General features: G+C 34.7%; 1 protein-coding gene across 50 annotated transcripts in view; it reads right to left on the reverse strand.

Annotated features, from left to right (window-relative positions):
• Positions 1 to 18,393, reverse strand: part of RIMS2 (regulating synaptic membrane exocytosis 2) — a 456,898-nt gene that overhangs the window by 84,818 nt on the left and 353,687 nt on the right. For 24 of the 50 annotated variants that reach the window (XM_032680574.1, XM_032680663.1, XM_032680634.1 and 21 more), the window contains 2 exons: positions 13,958 to 13,993; positions 9,082 to 9,182 (listed from right to left, as the gene is read on the reverse strand). The exons of 9 other annotated variants lie outside the window; for them this stretch is intronic. In XM_032680574.1, the coding sequence (XP_032536465.1) occupies positions 9,082 to 9,182; positions 13,958 to 13,993 (137 nt within the window). The remainder of the gene's footprint in view (positions 1 to 9,081; positions 9,183 to 13,957; positions 13,994 to 18,393) is intronic. 17 more of the 50 variants (XM_032680591.1, XM_032680644.1, XM_032680621.1 and 14 more) reach the window with 3 other exon arrangements.

Genomic DNA, 18,393 nt, shown 5'->3' on the forward strand with positions numbered 1-18,393 from the left:
AAACATAACATCCTTTAGAGATTTTACATAGTTTGAAGAAAAAGGATATATCAGATAAATTTTACTGTGATAAGACAAGCTGAACTTCAGGACAAAATTGCATATGTTTGCCTGTATGATAGATTAATTTTTCCTCTCAGCATATCTGACTCTGGAAGAAACACAATTTCCAATCTTTTCATCATGATAGTTGAGGTTGTTAGATGAAATATATATACATAGAGAGAGAGAGAGACAGAGAGAGATGTGTGTTTATATATTTTTTTTCAAGGTAAATATTTAGGACAAGATGTTCTTTTAGTGAAATTAAAAAAAAAAGATATTTTGTTTATTTAAATTGTTTAAAATTTCATTAAAATTACATTTTCTACTCTAGAAATAATAATATTGAATAAGTTTGATGTAATAATTACTCTTTGCATAACAAAAATGAACACGGTTTGGATACATCATTATTCTGTTCAGAAGGAAGGATTAAATTTTTTAACTGCTTTTTTTTTCTTGTTATTTCCTGTTATTATTCACTAATTCCAGACAGTCAGTGAAATCTCTTGTAAAATAATGATTTCTCTCTGCAGAAGGAGGATAGTATTCCTTCTGACATATGACTAAAGAAAATATTCTATTACCCAAGACTAAACAATATTAGTTCTTCTAAGCAAAGAGTCTACTTCCCAGAAATGACAGTCAGAAATACCAGAGGTTAGAAAGGACACAGAGGTAGCTTCATGTTTTTGTTACATTCTCTCTAGAAGTGTTGCTGAAGACATTAAGGCTTTACAAAAAACCTCCCTATGCTGAGACTCCGAGGTACTGAACCTTCTTAGATTAGCTCCATTGTGCACAACCACCTTTTTCAGAATAATGGTGGTGTGCTACCTCTCCCCAAATCCTTCATATGAAATATTTCCAGAACAGATGCTTAAAGTCACTATTATATTCATGAAAATTAACTGTAAGATATTATTTAATTAAGATACTTTAAAAAAATCAAAACCCCACAATGCCTCAAGAAAATATAATAGACACACATAACTTTATTTCATGACAGCTTGTAAAATTTGTACTGATAATTTTGGGGGTGCTATCAAAGAAAATCAACCCATTGAACAAAGAGATGCACCCCCAGAGGTGAAGAAAACATCCACACTGCTAAAACCACTTTACTGGCCTCAACACTATAGTAAGAATTACAAATAACAACAGTAAACTCTGAGCAAATCCTTCATCTAAGGCATGCCCAGCTGAACCACGGGGAGCAACGCCAGTGGCCGTCCCAGGAGCACCTCCTCAAGCTGCTGCAGGGCAGGAGAGCTGGGCAGGGCAGAGGGTGTGTGAGGTGAGGGGCCAGCCAGTTCTCCTGCTTCTAAATCTGGTAGTGCCTGATGTCTTCTGAACCATCCCCTGTGAAGCAGACAGACAAAGGTTCTGCTTCTTCAGCCTGGAGAAAAGAAGGCTCCAGGGAGACCTTCTTAGCAGCACTCAGTGCCTAAAGCAGGCCTACAAGAAAGCTGGAGAGGGATTTTTTTACAAGGGCATGTAGTGATAGGACAAGGAGTAATGGCTTTTCCCCAAAAGGTTGTACATTTAGATATAAGGAAGAAATTATTTACTGTGAGGGTGGTGAAGCACTGAAACAGTTGTGGATGCCCCATCCCTGGAAGTGTTCAAAGTCAGGCTTGATAGGGCTTGGAGCAACCTGACCTAGTCGACCCCCATGATAGGGAGGTTGGGAGTAGATGATCTTTAACAACCCTTCCAACCCAAACCATTCTATGGTTCTATGATTCTATGATTCATTTAGAATCCTACACATTTAAGCAGGATCCATACAGACGCTGCACTGAGACTTCAGGTCCATCCTAAGTGCGTGTCATGTTTTCTTTGATGTTTCAAGGTCAATAGCCAAGCAAATTGAACTAAAAAACATGTTTCTATCATGGAGCCATTGCTCTACCCTTGTTATATTTCAAAAGTGAATAATATTCTTTTTGCATCTGTTCTGCCTGGCACAGAATTAAGTAGCACAAGCTGCAGTTTGGTGTGATATATGTTATCACAGATTACTATTCTCATTTCTTAGAGCTCCCTGACTGTTGCAGCAATTCAATTAACTTTATATATTCTCTATTTTTGAATGTCACACTTTGGCACCCAGATATTTAGCACATATTTCCCAGTTAATTTTTGTCTTGTTTTTTTGTAGATTGTCTCATTTATTATCAGCATAACATCAGTTTCAGAACAACTTAGATAGTTAATTCAAGCACAGCCACAGTATTTGTTACTCACTAATTGTTACTCAATTCAGTAGCATCTTGGAATTTTACAGCTTAAATGCAGATAAAAACTGTAAACAGAAATATTGAGTTTAATATGAAAAAACAGCCACTCTGAACCAAAAGACCAACAGTTTAGCAATTCACTTGTCTACACAAAGAAGTTCTGAAAGGAAAATATCTTCTATTACAAAAAGGATAAAAGGATTTTAAATAAATTGCAGTGATTGTTCTCGCTAGAAGTTGATCAAAATATCATAGAAGTGATTTTAAAATGTGATTGTTAATGGAATGGTTACAATACTCAATCAAATCTTTCTTTGGCAGAAATGTTTTTGTATATGTCTTGCTGTATATTTGATATATATGTGTTTGATAAAGCAATTTTTTTCTTAAAAATACTTACTTTTTGCAAAAGAATATTTAACTCATTGCTGTAAGAGTATAACACAAGACTTGTGTTACACTTAGGTTTTTTTGTGTTTTCTTTTTAATGGAAAAAGATAATTTTCTGCCATTGGAAAGGCCTTTTTTTTTTTCAATAGACTCCAATAACAAATGAAAATTCAGAGCCAAAATAGACTGATGGGTTTATTTTTTTACTTTCAGGAGTCATTTTTTCTCTTTCAGATTTGTTTTAAAATTATAAGGTACTTTAAGAACATTCTGTAATGTATTTAACCTCTGCTTTCTAAATATATGATTAGCAATAGAAGCTTACACAAAAACTAAGAAAATGGGTGACAACAGAAAGTACCTCTTGACAGATAAAGACAGTCAGTATCAGTCTTTCAGATGTTTATATTTCAGTCACAAATATCATATACGAATGCAGTATTTTTGTTAACTGCATTATTTTTGTTAACCACACTGTTACATTTAAAATACACTAAATTTCTAATAGAGACATGGATACTCAAGATTAAAAAAAAATAAATTAGAAGATTATCAAAGCCAAGATACATTAAAGAGAGCTTGAGTTAAATGAAAAAGAAAAATGACAGCAGCAGAAATATTTTCTGAGAATTTGCACATCTTTGACTAAAGAAGGAAGTACTAGAAAACACAGCAATCCACACCTATATTCAAAGTCACTAAACGACTTTTAACACATCAGCAAAATACAGTCTGATAAAACAGAAATTAAAGAAAATATGCTTTCTGCATTACCCTGTGTATAGAGCTCAGTTCTAAAATTCTGAATTTATTTCATCTAGCTATATTTTTGTCTTATAACTGAACTTTAAATCCTGTACTTATAACAACCAGAACTTTAACTTCAGCAATTCATTCCACAAGCTTTTTATATTAAAAATACAATAAAATACTTGATTGGAAATATAAATGTTATCAGGACTATGGGGCAGAGAGACTCTCTGCATTGAGAATTAAAATTCCTTACATATCACACATGAGCATGACTGATTGTGTAACCTGAGCACTCAAAGGCTGTTGGGAGTGACACAACATGTCATTCCAGACCAGAGAGATGGTTGAGCCATCAAGTTTCCAGCCCAAAAGTACAAATACTGATTACTCCATAGGAAAGTACAAAAGACATGGAACAGTCAATAACAGAAGTTTCCTCACCTGGGAAATTCTTTGTTAGTCTAATTGGTGTTTGGTTTCTTTCCTGAAGCAAAGAGCTTATTTGAGCGGAAGTGGGCAAGGGGAGGATGAAGGGAACCCATAAAGCTACACACAGATACTCCCATTTGTAAATTTATCAAATTCTACTAGTTAGGTCCTAGAACAGGTATTCTCTAGAAATTTATTGCACTGAATATTTGTATGTGGTCTTATCCATGTGAGCTTTTCCTTCTTAATTATTCTTCAGCAAAGGTCCATTCTAATTATTTTGTCTTTCCAAGTTTTATCCAGATCTTTAAATTTTTAAAATTTAACTGGTATGTTAAATAGAAATGTATACAAAACAATTTATGTACTGTTTTGAGGGAATATGGATATCTAACAAAGCCTCCATTTTGTACTCAATATTTTGAATATTTCTATTTACATCCTTAACAACAGAAGTTATAAGAAACAATTATAGGATTAAAGATGTATATTCATAATTACTATAAATTATCAAATTATTACTGGGCATATCATGATCTTCCCAGAACTCCCAAACTCTAAAACAATTGCTAATATAAACCCAGCATAAATCAAATACAGTTTATGCGCAGTAAATTATCAATGATGTCAACATCTCTTTAGCTTGGATGTTTGTTCAACCTCACAAGAGTTTCAAGAAGAAAAGTGACAAGTGCTTCTGCTAGCAGTCTTCGCTGCTCTGCTTTGATCTTTAAGGAGAAAACAAGGGCATTCCCAAAACATCATCAAATCAAAGGTTTCAATCAACGGCACCAATCAGAGGATACCAGATGTAGCTGTAACAATGACTCAACTATTTACTGCAGGTTTCAGAGGGAAAAGGCAGCTCTTGGAGACTTTTGCATTTTGCAAGAATGAGAATTGAGATCTGCTTCTGAGGTATTCAAATTCAGCCTCTTCCACCTCCAGTGTTACAGCTCTTACCTTTTGCACATTCTCTCACACAGGTAACCCACAAGGTGTTACTTGATTCATTGCTGAATCAAAGTGTCTCAGTCTGAAGAACTGCAGCTGTTCAGTGTCTGCACGCTCCAAGAGCATTTCAGCTGCATCTACACTACTCCAATGAACTGAGCACATGTTGACTCTTCTTTTCCACAGTTTAATTTGTCTTGGTCTTGTTATCAGTTTAGAAGATCATAAAGCAGTATTCTAGTATGCCTAATAGTACTAGTTTCGTGCACCAAACACAGAGAATTACGCTTCTATATTAAACTTGTATTGTGATTATTGATTATCGGGAACTGCAGCTTTATATGCATCTGATGATGCAGGAAGTTTCAGTCTTATCATCAATATGAATCATTAGAGGTGGAGTTGAGAAATCCTCTTTGATGTTCTGTATAATTGTGTATTTGATGTACTCCTTATAAGTCTAAATAAGCTTGTTCAGCAAAAATTTCAGGTTTTATCTGGTCTTTTACCTCTTTTATCCCTACTTTATTCCTTGTTGCTCTAACATACCATGTTCCTAATTACTACATTACTGACTATTACTAATTGCTATATTAAGTAATTGGATTTCTCTGCCTTTTTGAAGGTCATTATTTTCTCCTAATAAAACAAATAAAATGCATCCCAAGATACTTTGAAGTTTAAATGTGTGTCAGCTAGTTGCCAGTCTCTGTTTTACCTTTATTCCTAAAGAAAGTCATGGTTTTTCACTATTTCAACTCTTACATAAATCCTTTCGTTTGACATTTTATGCTTGTAGTGACTCAGATTTTTTGAAGTAGCTAATACAGGCTGATTTGATGGAATTCTCTCGTGATTCTACATTTGACTGCAAACTTCACACTGTTTGCAAACACTTCTAGGACTCCACATACACAAGAAGTATCCTCTCTCATTTTTCTCAGTAGCAGTAAAGCATTTCAACTCTCCTCAGATGATCCACTGGCCAAGTCCTAGTCATGGGGCAAGGAGAGAGGAGCGGCATGATTTCTCACACCCTTCATCCTTCATTTGTCAGCAAGGTTTCCTGAATCTGAGCAGCAGTGGGAATGGCCAGGGGAAGGCATTACCACCAAACATAGCACTATCAGGGCTCAGCAAGGCAGAGAGGCTCAGAGAGGTTTGATGAGGTAGTTTGAGAACTGACTTCAAAAGTCAGTTCAACCAAATGTGAAAAATGTGAATCTAGCATCTGGGCCCTTTCCTCTTCACAGTGCATCTTGATTAAACACTTTAGAATTGGGAAGCTTAGTTTTTATGCAAAACAATAAACCAGACATTGAAAGATCTTTGAGGAAAATTACACAAATCAGCATGGTAAATGGTTAATTTTGTCTCTGGTGGAATACTCTTGTGCTACTGCGATTTTTTCTGTATTTCCAGAATTCAGGTTTACTTCTGTGTCAGCTTCTACCAGCACCACAATTCAGACTTTAGTATATATCCTATTTAGTACAAGTCTCCTGGTACTCAATAAGCAGAAATAGTTGTTCCAATACCTAATCCTTAGTGCCCACAATGTTTTTCCTCTCATGTCTGCTTAGTTGTAAACATTATATAAAAATAAATATATTGCCTGCTTTCCCTATGTCTGCCCTAAAATCATACTTCAGCAGCTTCTGAAAGATGTTATTTAAGGAAATAACTCTTTTACACACTGTATTACCTGCCAAGCTAATGTATACAAAATATTATGAAAGCAGAATAACATTGTTCCAAATACAATGAGGCATGTATAAGAATAATAAAAATACGACCTGCAATTTTATGAATCATGAGGAAAAAAATATGAGGGGAAAATCAATTTCCTATTTCAGCAGCTTCTAAGAACACCAGGGTCTGGAAGTAAACTTTTCCCACAAGCTTCTTATTGTATAACTACACACCACAGAAGGGTATGTAACTTCCTCTAAAGCCTCTAGTATTGACTTCTAGAGGTAGAACAAAGTTAGAGAGGTATAATACAGGATGTCTTCTTTAATATTTTAATATTTAATACAACTTCTGCTTTTATAGCCTTTGCTTTTTCAGCAATGAAGGATATTTTTTTCTTAAAGTAATCATGAGGGACATATAGTTGCTGCTGATTTCCATTTAAAGAAAAAATTATAGCACAGAAAAGTAAAAGAAAATTCCATGTGCTAGCTCTCCTGAATGTGGCTTAATGTCTACTTAATCACATTTTTCTCAGGTGTGGCATGCTTCATTGCCTGCTTGTGCCAGTTGACAGGTTTAAAAAATCAAAGTCACTATATACTGCACAAAACATGAGATTTCAGTCAGCATTTGACATATGTGTTTCAGTTCATGATTCCAGAAGAATTTTTGTAGAAGCCAGATAGATAAATTGTACTTACTCATTTTTCTCTCTCTAGATAATATAAGAACTTAATTAAGGGGAATTGAAGCAGTGGTAGTAAAAGAGTGAAGACTCATATGCTTAAGAGAGTTATGGTTCTCATATGACTTTAAAACTACACAATTTTAAGAATGCATTTTGATTTAATACATATGTACAAATACTCAGTGTCTAGTTCCACAAGTTCATTGATAGAATAAATAACTCATTTTCAAGTACTGAAACTACACTTTGGCAGAAGAGTAAATTAACTGTTTATTTCTGGAGACATTTTGTTTGATGTGTGCAATAAATAAATCACCATATTCATAAAATAATTCCATTTATAATTTTCCTCTTTAATACATTCCAATAATACTGAAGTTAAAATTTTAATTAAAAATATAAAAGATGTAGAGTGAGGCCCAATAATATGGTGTACGTGAAATGGAAAAACAAAGATAGTATTAGGTAGTTATATTCTATCCAGTTCCTTCACATGAGAACCCATTTTCTCCACACCAGTCCTATTTCTGACTCATATTTCAGTCAAGCATAGAGGGAGCAGGAAAATCAGGAGATTAAATTAAAATCTGGTTATACATACAATACATAAAGTCATATTTTTGTGGTACATACAATCACAACACTTATGATAAGATCTGCTCACAGTGTTATTCTCATCTCTAAAAGGTAACACCTTTCAAAGCCCACAATATAGAAACACATGAAAATAATTTTGCTATAGGTGTCAAAAAAACATCTAAACATGACATTATACCAAGTCCCTCCCATGCGTTAATAAACATTCCTGTGCCTTGCATAGTAAAAACTACAAATGTAAAAACCCAAATAATCATGCAGCACATCTAAAGAGTTTTAAAGTATTTTAAGCCATTTTCACAGGTTTGGGGGTTTCTTGTCAATTCTATTTTCATTAACAGGGTTTTTCATTTTGAAATGGGCTTTGCTAAAGTTCTTTCTCTATTTTCCCACACTGAAATGTATGTTCTAAAAAGTAATTATAACAAGGGGATTAGTCACATTTTCTTCAAAACTAATAATATTTATTAAATTTGACAATTTCTTTGCCTTCAAATATTAAATATCTCATTTTACAGCAGCTTTGTCAATACTGGGAGCAAGGAACTATATCCTGGAAATAAAAGTCTAAAATAGACTTCTCTTCCTCAACTCGCTTTTATAGGTCAGAAGTCTCGTGTTTTCCACTTACGATCTGACCTCAATTAATGAAGTCTTTCATAGGACACTAAATTATTTTTGCATAATAGAAGTTTAAATTGAAAATATCTTGATTATTTTAATTAACACAGTCTATATGACATGACCCTGTTCCAGATAGCAAGAAATTTTGGACAGTATATTTAAGGTTATATTACTACACAGAGATTCAGCTTCTTGGAAAACTGCCACAGCTGGGGTGAAAGCTTTTGTTGGTGTATAAAATACCTTTCCAAGTGCTAATTGTAACAAGTAACTAAGTAACGCTGCATCTTCCAGTTTTCAATAGATCAAGAAAACTCTCTGTTCAACTATGTGAAAGCCATGAATGAGTTTCAATAGCGCTCATTCCATCTGTCACTCAATAAACATCTTTTTTACTTCTCTTTGAGTTTTTAAATCATGGAACTATTGTTCCTTTCAAAGGATAATTACACTGCCTATTTCATTTGCTTTAACTTAGTCTTCTTAAATTTTAATAATCAAGAACGCTGTGTATTGTTTTGCTGCACATTTCCAAAAATTTTATTATAGACACACAAGAAACTTTTACTGAAGAAAAAACCTGCCACTCATCTATTACTTTCTAAAAGGATGTTGGATATTTCAGTTTAGTATATTTTGTCGCTTTTCAAAACAAAACTCCCTTGCCTTAGAATGATAATCTTGTTCCAGCCTGGAATCTGATCCTGCTACCTGTTTGTACTTGCTCATTTTCATTTGGCGATTCCTTTCTTCTACATCCATTGCACCTGTTAAGTTAAAAAAAAAAAAAAAAGAAAATAAATACACAAGCAGTCCTCAATTCCAAGGTTAAAATTATATTTATGGAAGTTTTAACAAAAAGAGATGAAATTTTATTTACGTAAATTCTGTGTATATAATTTTAATTTCTGAAGTACAATGTTGCAGAAAACTAAAAAGTTGTAACAGGAGGAAAATATCAGATAAGTATTTCAACAGAGTCTTAATAAATGTTGTATTATCTACACAATTCAAATGAAAACAACTTTGTGGAAAACTAAATATAAATGGAACACAATGCTTCCACAGAATATAACTTTATTATTTCAAAAATAATTAAGAGAACTTGAGTCTTTCATTTAATAAAAAGGAATGCAAAGACAACTTGCTTATTTGGGTGCAGATCCTGGTTCTGCATTTACTATAATGTGACATACCAAATTACTAGTCAAGTGACAACCACAGATTAGCAGACCTTCTGCTTACTATTGGAGCATATTCTTGGTATGCTCAAAACTATTTAAAGATGTCTAAAAGAATCTTAAAGAGCCACCCAGTGGCATCACTGTATTGTATTCTAATGACACACAATTTCAAGAATGATTTCAGGATTCATTCTTGGATCAAATATGTGACTAGTTTCAGTCAGAGATGGGTTCTTACTACATGACTCAGGCAGCAGCTGGTTTCAACCAACTGGTACTGTAACACCATGATTTACTTTGTAAAATAATAAGGAGGTGCCAAAGCTGAGGTGGAAAACTGAGAAGCAGAAAAAAAAGAGGAAGACAACCACTCAGAAAAGATTTTCAAACAAAATATAGGTAGCAACTATACACACACAGGTTTGATTCTTTTCCACTTTAACATAGTATAAGTCAAGAATAGTTCGTTATGCACTGAATGCTAAAACGTACTAATTTTGACTGACATTGCCTTAAACTTTTCATAATTTTAACACAAAACTTTTTTAGGATTAAAATTTTAGAATCCCACTAGTCATAAATGGAAGTTTCTGTATATCATATGCATTGAACAATCTGGACTGTATATATGGAACTGAGATGGGAATATTAGATTCCAGTGTACTAAATAAACTGATTTAAACTCTAAGCCTCAGTTGCAAGTCACAATCTAATAGTAAAGTGGGGCTCTGCATAGGACCTACGCAGGGCCTCTGAGCTTTGTGTTGTCTTTCTTGAGAACAGTAAAGGTAGTAGCAAATACTATGAGATCTGCCAGGTAAATGTTGGGGCACTTCATAGGAAATCTGAAAGGAGAGAAGGTGAAAGAAAGTGGGAATGCAAAATGACTAAATTGTACTGTTCCCTATAAACCCGCTGGCTTCTGATTTTTGTATTCTAACTCCCCATCCTTATTCCCCAAAACAACATGAATGAAAAGATTCTAAGAGAAATTAAAATAAAGAAAAATTAATTAGAAAGAAGAAATGGTATTTTATAGGGAGAAATAAAATATAAAAGAGAGCAGCAAATGAAAATTCCTCAAATAAAATACATCTAGTTTTTCCTATCACAATTTTCCTCAACTATTATATGCCCCATAGCAGTATTTGTCAATTTATTGTTAAGACGAAGTGACTTTTTTAGTATGGAGTTTTAAAAGCTCTAAAGATATGCTTTTTTCTCTTGAAAAAAAAAAATTTACATTGGAAAATGATATTTTCTTTTTTCAATGACAGAAGTAGCATATAAGGTGTTACGTCTGCTCAAAGAAAGAAGTCATCTTTTGCTTTTTTTGTTATTTTGTCATAACATTCTGCAAATCCACTTGGCATTTTTCAGTAATGTAAAGAAAGGAGATTTTTTTGCAAAACGGAAATATTGTCAATTTTTCTTATGTTTTCTTATGAAATCATTGCATGCATTCTTTTTTGCCGAACATCCTGCTAAATTTCAGGAAATAGCACTTCTTGATTGTAAATTAGAAATTTCACAATTATTTGAGAAAATATCCATTCTTATCTATGTTCAGCTGGTAAAGTGAAAGCTAGATTTTCAGAAATCCAATTGCCTACAATATGCAAAACCCAGCACTCTGAAATATACCATTCAAAAGAGGACATAACACGTAAGACCTTGGCGAGACCTCTGCAGCAAAACAAGCAAAATTTGTGGCTTATTTTTGTCTCAGGAGAAAAACAAGACAGAAGAATTTTGAAAAAACATTGTTCTGTTCCCATAAAATCTTATTAAAGGAAAATCTAACTTGCTTTGCATTTTTGAAACTGTCTTTAACAAGTGAGTGGATTCAGTTATATGCAGAAAAGAGGAAAACCTGAGGGCAGTGGAAAGTTCATAATGCAGAAGATCAGCTCTGGTTCTGCTGTACAAGGATCTGACATGCAGAGAGTGTGCAGGGTTCCTGGCTGCCACAGGCTGATCTCACCATAACTTAAGCCAGATGGCAGTAGGTAAGGTTGAGAGAATGTCACGGCACTTCCCATTCACGTGGTCCATGTTGCACTAAATGGTGCAAATGCAGGGCTGTCATCATCACTTCTGCGGGCAAATCTATACCTGCTGAAACCTATGTGAGGGCGTCTAGCAGAATCAGAAAATTCTTCTAGAGTTCAGTAACTCCCTGTGTACATTCAGCTTTTAACATGAGTTTAGTAACTAAGACTGAACATCAGTCCTATCCTAAGGACTTCACTGTAATCAGGAGCTGTTTATAGAGCATGTGTAGATAAACCAGAACTAGCCTGAATCTAACCATTAGGTATCCACAGTGGCAAAAATGTAGGAGCATAAGTTTTCACATGTCTGAATAACACGAGGGCTGACTGAGCCCTCGTGTTATTCAGATCCTTAGCTAGAGCCCAGCACAACATTTTCAGGACTACAGTGTCTGACACTAGAAAAAGTAAAGCTACTTTTGATATATTGATCTACTGCCAAAGTATAAATTTTGGCCAGGCAAAATGAGTTCATTTGTACATTTCTACCTTAACTTCCTTCTGGAATTTTGCTTCTAAACAGTAGCTGTCCCTCCAACAGAACTATCCAATGAGACATTCAAATGTCAGCCATAGGACCACAAAAAATAAAAAAGACTGAATGGAAGAAAAAAGCCTGGTGTTGCTCACCAAACATAACTGGGATAATTGCACTGTAGGCAATACGTTGGAGTTTTGCTTATTTTGAATAACTCCAACATTAGAGAGCCATGGCCTGAAGTTCAGTGGAGTTTTCATGGGCACAGGGAAATTCCTGGCTGACAGAGCCAGCTGCTGATTCATTATTAGCCATTCTCCATCTTTTCAGAAAAGAGTGTGCTGAGGGAAAGCAGCATAACTACAGTGTAAAGACAGTCTTGAAATGCCAGAGTAAGACACCCAAATATTGTACACAGCAGCCCTGTAACCTGCCCTCAGATCCACAAGAACTATAGTTAGAGACTAAGTTGTGCCAGAGCTTAGCTCTAGTGACCACTGTAAATTAAACCTTGGGCCATATGAATTGTACTTTGACCTTTGTTTTTATCTATGGAAATGTAATCAGTAGACAAAGGATTATAATTACAACTTTAGCTACAGGATATCCTATAACTACTGTCACCTGTTAAACATAGAAGAAGGAACTCTCATTCTTTTATTGAAGTGGAACCTAGGGACAAGCCCTACTGAGGTGACATCGACATAATTCCTGCCATGGTCTAGGTGGTGGCTGTATAATTCCACTCCTACAACAGGACTCAGGGCAGGTACTGGAATCACTGCTCCAGCTTCAAATAAAAGCCATTATTTTCATGCTTTAGATTGAAAATAAGATAATATTCAGCTACTTCACCATTAAAGTTTCCTCATAACTGAAAACTGAATATTTATTTCATGCTAAAAATTTTAAAGGGCTATAATCAGTGATTTGGTTCATACCTAACTTTTTCTGACCTCAACTGCTCAGGGATCACAGTTTTACAAGGAGATAAGCAATCTCTCAATTCAGCCTGGAGCTAAAGACTGTTATTTGCTCTTCAGGTAAGATATTGGCTACTCTCTAGGGTAGATAAGACCCTTCAGTTGATAGCCTGTGATCCATAGCAGAGACAAAAGGGACAACAAACTGGCCTTATCCCCCAGCTTAGCTGAAGGCAAACCTATGTATTTAAAAAATAAAAATGAAAACAGCTGGGACCTCTGTTCTTCCATTCTTTCTTTTGTTGCCTTCTGGTGGGAGTTATTAAAGCATTCTGGTTCCTATAGATGATGATGATAGTGATGTGTTTGGAGGAGTTTGCTGTACAGCAAGGCTTCTGGGGCACAGAGGGTAAAAGGGAAACTAGCGTATGGAAGTGGAGTGCATTAGGATAGATTGAGTTTTGGAGACATATAGACAAAAGGGATACAAAATTTGGGAGGCATAGCCACTCAGGCATGAGAAAAAACTAGCGAAGAAGGGACAAAATAAACACTGAGATTTTGTAAATCAGAAACCTGTAACAGAGAAGAAAAAGGAGGTGTGAGCTGAGCACACCGTGTCTGGAGAGGGAAGAACAGAACAGAAGTCTTAAAGTGTATGACAGCCTTCTTTAGCTGGTTCTGGTTTCTTCCTCCCATTTCTCACCCTAATTTGACTCCACTAAAAAAGCAAAGGAAATACATTTGGGAAAATTTGGGAAAATTTCAAAATTTGTCTATTTTGAAATCCCCAAAATATATCAAAATTGTGATCCAACTCTATTCTACACATTTGTTTAAACACAATAGATCAAAGAACTTAAGGGCAAAACCACAAAAAATATTTTCAATAAGTCACCCTACCTGTATCCCCATTCTCTGGATCTGCTTTCTTTTCTTCTATAAACAAATGAAAGCAATATGTAAAACAAAAAGAGGGGGAGAGAGAAAATGCAGAAATAATAATAAAAGTAATATAAATCATGCATTAAAAAAGAAAAATAATAAAACCCATCAAATTAATTTAACTTAATGAGTTTAGTCAACCAACCAAGTATGGTGCTCTACATCCAGAGGCATATTCACTGCATGCTAGTGTATACATTTGTGCACTCTTATTGAACATTTACTGAAGGGAACCCATGGATATTTTGTGCACTTCCAGAATCATTAACACACTCAACAATGAGGGAGCTAGGAAGGTGTTAGATATAGCTACTTTACAGTTTCCTTGATTGGGATGACACAAAAATAGACATAGAAAATTTGCTTGTGCTGTATGTTTTATACAGTGCACGCACGAGATACAGTCTAATGCTTCAGGCATAAAAATTGAATGTATCAGAATGGCTTTCAGTAATTATTTAAAGCTTCATTGGTTTAATCAATTTTCATAGCCTCTACAGGTTAAAAGGTTTAATAATGACATTACCACAGCTTGTCTTAGAGCTAAAAATTATGAAGACCAAAAGACACTAACATCAATTCTCAGAACCCAGTTCATGCACTTAAATTCAGCTGACTGATGCCAACAAATACTCTGAATGCATATCAAAGGTTGTAAATTGCTCAGGGCATTCCTCTGTCACAAAGAAATGAAAATACATTGGATCCCTATCAAATAATTTGGCAGCTCATAAATAATCTGAAATCCAAGTTTGGTAATTAATGCAAAAGAATTTTAAGCCAAATGAAATTTACTTTATTTAGAAATACATTAACTTTTAGATAGACTCTGGTGTTTTTTTCAAAATTATATTAAATTCAATTAAAACAAACCCATAAATATGGAGCAACAACCTCCAAGCTACACACCAAAAACACCATGCATTATTAGAACTTTTTCCAGAATTACTGGTCATTGAAGATAACTGACAAAATTATGATCTAATTTACAGCACACAGACGGAAGAGGGAAATAGGTGTTATATTTTAAGGAAATACCATTTTGTAAATGAGTATTGAAGCAGAGGATGAAGTCATCCTCAGAGAGAAATCATATCAGAGTAAGGTAGAAACATAAGAAAGAAAAATGTGCTCCTGCAGAGAGGATAATTAATGGGCCACACTTTGATAGGAGCTTGCTTCCCATTATGCATGGGATCAAGGTTATTGTTCTGCTGGCAATTTCTAGTGGAACTATTAGAAAAAATAATGGGAAAGAGATATGGGAAGTCAGGAACCTACACTTTCGGAAATCAGTGCCGATACTACCCTATGTGAATTGTGGAAAATGCTAGGAAAACAGCAGAAAGAGAGTAATACTTTTGTTTGTTTTTCAACCATTCAATTTTTAAACATTTTTTTTAGTTTCTCTCATTAATATAAAATCCACAAATACACCTTCTACTGCCTCATTACTTTCTAAAGAGAAAGCAATTTCATAGCAACACCATTGATCCAACACAATTCACAATAGATGAAAGTGAAGTAAGTCATTAAAAAACCCTTGAGCTCAGAGAGAATGATAAGTTATTCCATATGCATAGTGAAATCTTTATTTTGCCTAAATATTATCTTAATACAGAAATCTTATACTATATAGGATAATTATTTTTAAGATGCCTAAAAAGCCATTCATCCTTATGTCTGAATGTCTTTCAAACATGAGTCTTTTAATAAATGCATTGTTAAAATAAAGAAGGCTGAAACGTGTCCAAATTTCAGTCATTATTACTCTGTGTTTAAAAAGTATATAGAAAAATACTTCCAAATGGAATTGTAGAAATGAATATCATAGTACTAGCAAACATAACATTTTATTAGATGCTTGAATTTTAAAAGTAATTGAAGTGATGTGACAAATCTCTACAATAAATAAATTCTTTAAATTTTTACTAGAGAGGTCAGCATAGTGGATCCTACTCTCCAAAGTGAGGTTTCAGTTGTATTGTTAAGAGTTGTCTGAAGAAGTACTAGAAAGAAGATTGAATTGAGAAGGACCTCACTTGGATAGGAAGCAGCAGAACTGAACAATATCTGTTTTGTCTATTGACCAAGTAAAATACTAACTTCTCAACAGCAAAGATCACTGCAGCTATGGACCTAGTCATCACTTCTTAAAAGAATTCAGAGCAGGTTCAGGATGCTGATCCAAATGCTTTTGGTTATTATGTGTTCAAAACAAAAAAAGCTCTAAACAGCCTTAATGTCTTGTAACTGCTGAAAACCAATAAATCATTATGAGTTTATTTTAAAATGTGTCAAACTGAATAATATCAAAGTCACCAGTCATTTCTAAAAAATCGTGATCTGTTTTCATCTAATGATGCCTTCAGTATCATCACATTAGTCAATATTTTTCTACATTACTTAATTTAACCTTGGTTTACAAAATGAAGAGCATATACTGTATCCTGTGGTGTAATGATCTCAATTTAAGAACTAAAGTTTTTCAGAGTTAAACAATTTGGAGAAAAAAAATCAATGGTTTCATGAAGGAGACATTTCTGTACATCACAGAAATAACTATATTTTTTCAGTTTAATCAGAATACAGATAAATTTAAGTATATTGATGAAATATAGAGATGAACTCTAGAGATAGAGAGATCAAAATGCTGAAAGATCCTCTCTCAAAACCTTCTTCCACCATCACAGTAGACATTGCTATTATAATGACCACTGACATTTTATAAAATAGTAGGGACAGGCAAGTTCCCATGCCCTTGAAATGGTCTATTCTTTCTAACTGGTCCTAATATATCTGATAGATATCTAACAATCTAACACATATCTGGAAGATTTAATGAATAGAAAGAACTCTCTCTAATCAAGAACCTCATTCAAGAGCTGACTTAGCAAGAACTAAACTTGATCTAAAATGTCTTCGATAAGCTATATTTTCTTGGAAATGCCTTAATTAGCTCTGATGTTTTGATCATCAGACTTCATTCACTTCTCTCCAGGAACTCTCACAATGCAGGGACTCCAAGTGCCTTGGAACAGAGCATGCCCATTTCTGTACATGACCAAATAGAGTAACAGTTCCACAGAAGAAGCAGGATAGAAAATGGCAGCATTGAGCAATTTCTCAAAAATTGCTGACTTCTTGGTGAGGATAAGGAGGAGTCTGACTCTGCAGCCCTAAGGTTACAGCTGGAAGGTGCTGAGCTTTACAGTCTTCCTCCCAGAATTTCTTCCTTCTCTCACAGTTGACTGCCCCAAACTTAGAGCTTGGTTCTCTCCTGAACTGTCCCTCTTCTCTCACCTGGGATCCAGATGAATGAGATTTGCATCAGTTGAACTGAGGCCTAAAATATAGATTGACTTCCTTGCTTTGAATGAAAGAAATTGCAGCCTCCAGCACCAGAAGATGTGCATCTCATTACAACAGTCAGATTTGCTTCTGAGTTTATGCAGAAGATAAGATAATGACTTAAATGGTTACATCTTTCTATTTTTCATACTTGCAAAAACTTAAAATCAGCAATATGACTAGGAAGTATATTTATAGAGTGGATAAATTAGCTTCTTAAGTGTTTTGTTGAAAAGTGAGTCTAATTTTTCAGGGTGGTGGAAATTGTTAAATCAAATATTATTTTAAAAATCAAATATACACATAGGACCCCAACTTCCGGTAAATGCTTTTAAAAATGCTCATCAAATTTCTCACTAGAGATTTTTCTTGAAATATTATTCATGAGAATACAGGAAAATTAATTTTATACTAAAAAAAAAAAAATCCCTACAACAATATCACAGAATATTCTGAGCTGGAGGGGACACACAAGGATCATCAAAACCCAACTCCTGGCCCTGCCCAGGACAGCCCCAAGAGTCACACCACGTGCCTGAGAGCACTGCTCAAACTTTTCTGTCAGGCTTGGTGCCGTGACCACTTCCCTGGGGAGCCTGTTCCAGCACCCAAACATCTTCTAGGGAAGAACGTTCTTTTAATGTCCAACCTAAACCTCCTCGACACAATTTCAGGCCATTCCCTCGCGTTCTGTCACTGGTCATCACAGAGAAGAGATCAGTGCCTGCCTCTCCTTTTCCATTCACAAGGAATTTGTAACTACAATGAGGTCTCCCCTCAGTCTCCTTCAGGCTGAACAGATCAAGTGACCTCAGTCGTTCCTTCTATGGCTTCCCCTCTAGTCCCTTCACCATCTTTGTAGCCCCATTATCAAATCAGGCAAAGGAAAGAAGATTGCCTCCTAAAAGTAAAATGTAAAAAGTGTGAAAGTTTTTGCTTTGAACATCAAAACTTGCTAGTTAAAAGTCTTGTACTTAAAGGATTACATTTCCTCCTGTTTCATGAGCTATTCAATTCCAATTCTACCTCTAAGGAATTAGCTC

This window comes from Chiroxiphia lanceolata, chromosome 1 (assembly GCF_009829145.1).
Source record: "Chiroxiphia lanceolata isolate bChiLan1 chromosome 1, bChiLan1.pri, whole genome shotgun sequence".
NCBI classification, from domain to species: domain Eukaryota; kingdom Metazoa; phylum Chordata; class Aves; order Passeriformes; family Pipridae; genus Chiroxiphia; species Chiroxiphia lanceolata.